Below are 5,811 nucleotides of genomic sequence, written 5' to 3' on the forward strand. Positions count from 1 at the left end.
AGTTGAGGGATACTATTCCTAAAGACAAATTGGGAGCAGACTTTGCTTGCCTGTTCCTTGCATTGAGAAGGTTGTCAAACCTTGTGAGAAGGTTATTTGCCAAGAGTGGAAGGGTCCTTTAAGGATTCCCTAAGGCTAGAAGCAAGTTTGGCTTGTTTGAAGGGTCTAAGTGCAATCTAGACCAAGAGTACACTTCCGGTGTGTAACTCTGCATCAAGGTGGTATCAGAGCAGGCGAAGACCTCTTTTCATCATGTCTGAAGGAGAAGATGGACTAGAGAGGGTTCTCCCTCTGAGGGTCACAAATGCAGAACTAGCCAAGATAGTACAAGAACAAATGGCTGAAAGTAGGGCCTTTAGAGAAGAGAACAGAGCAGTCAAGAGAGAGTTGGAGAGACTCAAGGGCAAGTTGAAGAGAGGAGAAAACTATGAATCAGAAAATGAAGAGGTGGAGTAAGATGAAAATGCAGTAGTAGTACCACCTAATCAAAGGCCTCTCTTGCAAGCACTAGAAAGGATGGGAGTCAAGGGTGGAGAGATCCATACATTTCAAGGAAAACTCAATCCTGATGAATGCATTGATTGGCTTGAAGCCATGGACAATCACTTTGAATGTGACCACATTCCACCAAGCCAAAAAGTGAAGATTGCCAAGACTAAGTTGAAGGGTGCAGCACTAAGCTGGTGGAATTTTGTTCAGAATGAGAGGGCTGAGGATGGCAAGGAGCCCATAACTACTTGGAAAAGAATGAGAGCAGAGATCAAGAGGCAGTTTGTGCCCGAGGATTATGAAATCCTTGTGAACCAAAGGTTGCATAACCTTAAACAAAGGGATCTTGATGTGAGCACATACACACAAGAGTTCCATAACTTGACATTGAGAGCCAAGGTCAATGAGACAAATAAACAAAAACTAGCCAGATATGTAAGTGGCTTGAAGTATTCTATTCAAGATGAATTGACATTGGTGAATTTGGAGTCTGTACACCAGTGTTTTAATCTTGCATTGAAGATTGAAGAGAAGCATAAGAGGAGAGGTGATTCAAACACCAACAGAAGAGGAGGTAGCAATAATTTCAGAGGAAGAGGGGGCAGATTTCAAGGCAGAGGCTCTGGTTTCAGAGATGAAAATCAGAATCAGAATATTGATACCAGTCAAAGAGGATCTTTTAGAGGCAGAGGCAATAATGGCAATAGAGGAAGGAATGGCAACAGGACCAGAGGAGGCCAGGTCTTCACTGGCAGGTGTTTTATTTGCAATCAAATAGGGCATCAATCCTTTAGATGTCCCCAAAAAGGAGGAGACAGCAGCAGACCCGGAGATAGGAGAATTAATCTATTGCAAGAAGAAGAAGAGGATGGGCAAAGAATCTCATCCTATCACACCACAACCTCTAGACTTGCTAATCCTGAAACTGGAGAGTGCCTCATGATGCAAAGGACACTTTTGAAGGTACCACAACCTGCAGAACCACCTCAGAGAAAAACATTGTTCAGGACACATTGCAAGGTGAAAGGAAAGGTATGTAAGTTAATTGTGGATTCAGGATCAACTGACAATATAGCATCTAAAGAAATGGTGGATAAATTAAAGTTGCCTAGGATACCACACCCATACCCTTATAAAGCTTCTTGGTTAACAAAAGACAAACAAACATTGGTAAATGAACAAGTTTGGGTGGAGTTCACATTAGGAGAGTATTCTGATAAAGTTTTGTGTGATGTCACTGAGATGGATGCATGTCACCTCTTATTAGGGAGGCCATGGCAGTTTGATGTAAAATCAAGGCATGATGGAGAAACCAACATTTATATAATAACTAAGGGAGGTGTTAAGTATACAATGAGGCCATTGCCTGATGATAGCAAATCAGACCATATAGTTAGTAGTGTGGCTTTAGTAGGGGAGAAGGAATTCCTCAAAACTATAAAAGAAAAGGACACACCCTACTTTGAAATAGTGGTAAGACCAAAACAAGAATCAAGGAACCTAGTCAAGCCTAGAGCAGATTTCAAAAAAGATGATGTAGGACCCAAGGAGGTTAGGGATTTGCTAAACAAGTATCATGGGATTGTGGCAGGGAGTGTACCATCTACTTTACCACCAGAGAGAGAGGTGAGTCATTGTATAGACCTCATACCAGGGGCCACTTTACCAAATAAGGCTGCATACAAGTTGACTCCAGAACAGAATGAGGAGATAGCAAAACAAATAGAAGAGTTGCTGTCTAAGGGTCTGATTAGGAAGAGTGTCAGTCCATGTGCAGTACCTGCAGTACTTGCACCTAAAAAGGAAGGAACATGGAGGCTATGTATGGACTCAAGGGCTATAAACAAGATAACCATCCGGTATAGGTTTCCCATGCCAAGAATGGAAGATTTGTTGGATTGTTTAGGAGGGGCTAAAATTTACTCCAAGATAGACTTAAAAAGTGGATACCATCAGATAAGGATCAGAAAAGGGGATGAGTGGAAAACAGCATTTAAAACAACTGAGGGTCTTTATGAGTGGCTTGTGATGCCATTTGGGCTATCAAATGCCCCAAGTACCTTCATGAGATTGATGAATGAGGTACTTAAGCCTTTCCTTAACAAGTTTGTTGTGGTATACCTAGATGACATACTAGTGTTTAGCAAGGATGAAGAGGAACACTTCAAACATCTAGATTTGGTCCTAAGAAGATTGCATGAGGAAGATCTTAAGATCAATTTGGAAAAGTGTATATTTGTGAAGGATGAACTGATATTTCTTGGTTTCATTATTTCTAAGGACTCTTTGAAAATGGATCCATCCAAAGTAGAAGCTATAATAAATTGGCCATCTCCTACCACTGCTAGTGAGGTTAAAAGTTTCCATGGTTTATGTAATTTTTATAGAAAATTCATAAGGAATTTTAGTGGGATATCTGCTCCAATGGTGGATACCATTAAGGGGGGCAAGAAATGTCATTTTGTATGGACTAATGCTGCAGAAGAATCTTTCCAAATGCTGAAGCAGAAGATAGCTCAAGAACCAGTCCTAAAGTTCCCTGATTTTAACAAAGTATTTGTCATAGAATGTGATGCAAGCACTAAAGCTATTGGTAGTGTACTGAGTCAAGAGGGCAGACCAATAGCCTTCTTTAGTGAGAAGTTAAATGAAGCAAAGCAGAAATATTCAGTATATGATCTAGAGTTGTATGCTATGGTCCAATCCTTAAAAAGATGGAGGCATTATTTACTTCCCAAGGAGTTTATTGTTTTTACTGATAATCAGGCTTTGAGCTTTCTTAACAGGCAGGAAAAATTGAATCAAAGGCACATGAAGTGGATGGAGTTCATCCAAGCATATACTTTCTCAATCAAGCACAAGAAAGGGATCACAAACAAAGTTGCTGATGCCCTAAGCAGAAGAAACCTCCTAGTTCAATCAATTGAACTTGAAACCGTTGGCATAGAAGGTATGAAGGATCTATATAGCCAAGATGAGGATTTCAAAGAGATTTATAAAGTTTGCCAAAGCATGGAAGGCAGGTATCACACAGAGTTCTCTGATTTTTTAATTCAAGATGGTTTATTGTTTAAGGGGGGACAATTATGTGTTCCTAGGGGATCATATAGAGAGAATATAATCAAAGAAAAACATAGTGGGGGCATGTCTGGTCATTTTGGATTAGACAAAACACTTGAGCAAGTTAGGAGATTCTACCATTGGCCAAAAATGTAGACCGATGTAAGAAAGTTTGTGGAATCTTGTATAATTTTTCAAAAGGCTAAAGGGCACTCATCAAATGCAGGGCTTTATACTCCTCTACCTATCCCTGACAAACCATGGGATTCAATAAGCATGGATTTTGTATTGGGATTACCAAAAACTAAGGCAGGAAATGATAGTGTGTTTGTGGTTGTTGACAGATTTTCCAAAATGTCTCACTTTATCCCTTGCAAAACTACACATGATGCTTCAAACATTGCAGGTCTATTCTTCAAAGAAGTGGTAAGACTCCATGGTTTACCAAGGTCTATTGTTTCAGACAGAGACTCCAAGTTCCTAGGACATTTTTAGAGGACTCTTTGGAAAAGACTTGGAACAAACCTTAATTTTTCTTCTGCCTATCACCCTCAATCAGATGGGCAGACTGAGGTAACAAATAGGTCACTAGGGAACCTACTAAGATGCTTGGCACAACAATATGGTGGATCATGGGATAACATATTACCACAAGCTGAATATGCATACAATGATTCAGTAAACAGAAGTACTGGTTTGACACCATTCCAAATTGTTTATGGTGAACACCCAAGGGGAGTACTAGAGTTAAGGGATGTCAGTCAGATGGAGAGGAGAAGTGCCCAAGCTCAAGACTTTGCACAAGTGATGAAGGAGGTACAACACCAAGTGAAAGACAGACTGTCTAAATCTGCAGACAAGTACAGAGAACATGCCAACAAGAAAATAAGGGATTTGCAGTTCAAGGTTGGAGACCTTGTCATGGTCCATTTGAAGAAGGAGAGGATGCCAAAGGGACAGCATACCAAGTTGATGGCAAAGAAAATTGGTCCATTTAAGATCCTACAAAAATGTGGGAACAATGCATACAAAATTGAATTGCCACCGGATGTTGGATTGTCACCAATCTTTAATATCTCTGATTTGTTTGCTTTCAAAGAACCTACTGATATTGTGGATGCAGGTACAGGTCTGGAAGAGCAGGTTACTGATGTTGCATTGCCAAAGACACATAAACTCCAAATTGAGTGCATATTGGACAAGAGAGTTTCTATGAAGACACGAAGAGGCACATACTATACCTACCTGGTCAAATGGGTTGGGTTACCTGAGGAGGATGCAACATGGATGACTCAAGCAGAGATAGAGAAAGCAGGCTATCAATTTAACACCATTCCCAACTCAAGGGACTTGAGTTCTTTTGGAGAGGGGTAGTATGGTGCAGAGCACAAAGCTTGGTATTGGAGGAATGGATAAAACTCCATCTTGTCTTCATTCTTCATCTTGTCAAGGGCCATGATGGTTACAATGATAGTTTCAGTTGATTGTGCTTCATTTTGGTTGTTCTTGGTATTACTTGTTATGGTTCCACATGGCCTAACTTGGCATGTAATAGCATGTAATGGAAATACTCATTGGTTTTACATGGGAGATCCTTCCTCATACCTCTTTGGATGTAATTAGAGGTTTCATGAAGTTTTATGAAAGGTTTGAATAAGTATGAGCCCATTTGTGTAGGCACTTCATCCTATTTGGTGACCCTATAAACCAAGGATGTAAGTAGCCTATAGGGTATATATGTTTTAGGTGTTTAGGAGGGTGTCATATGGCCTAAATAGCCATGATGCTCAATAATATCAAGTTTAGAATGTGTTTTGAAGTCTTCAAATGAAAAGTTGCTCATATCGGCAGTTTTGCAAAAAGTTGCTGACAACTTTTGCAAAAAACTATGCAACTTTTGCAAATTAGTTGCATTCGACCTCTAACTGCCTTGGAGGTCAGTTTTTAGGTGTCATTAGGCTATAAATACATTGATCCTCTTCCCAAAAGAACAGAGGAACTTCATTGTACGGATTTTTCATTGAATGAATAAAGAACTCCCTATTTTTCTGTTTAATTCGCTGCTTTCAGAGGTTGCACGTGTGGTACGGACGTGAGACTAGAAGTTTAATGGTGGATTTGCAGAGTTTCATGTCCCACTGACTCATTGCATTTTATTTGGAGTGATTTGAAGAAGTTTGGACAAAGTTAGAGCAAATTGGGTGAAACCAGTCCCAAACCCTCCTTAAAATCAGGGTTTTGTGCAAATGAGCCATTAGAGTG

At 40.0% G+C, this 5,811-nt stretch overlaps 1 protein-coding gene across 1 annotated transcript; it reads left to right on the forward strand.

Moving 5' to 3' along the window:
- The first annotated feature begins 516 nt into the window (after positions 1-516).
- On the forward strand, positions 517-4,923 carry LOC149549767 (uncharacterized). The gene is made up of 3 exons (XM_089794366.1): positions 517-2,311; positions 2,615-3,439; positions 4,109-4,923. The coding sequence occupies exons 1-3, from the start codon at positions 517-519 to the stop codon at positions 4,921-4,923; spliced, it is 3,435 nt and encodes a 1,144-aa protein (XP_089650492.1).
- The last annotated feature ends 888 nt before the right edge of the window (positions 4,924-5,811 follow it).

Source organism: Cupressus sempervirens, chromosome 7 (assembly GCF_028749045.1).
Source record: "Cupressus sempervirens isolate cs-2001-9-10 chromosome 7, ASM2874904v1, whole genome shotgun sequence".
NCBI classification, from domain to species: Eukaryota; Viridiplantae; Streptophyta; class Pinopsida; order Cupressales; family Cupressaceae; genus Cupressus; species Cupressus sempervirens.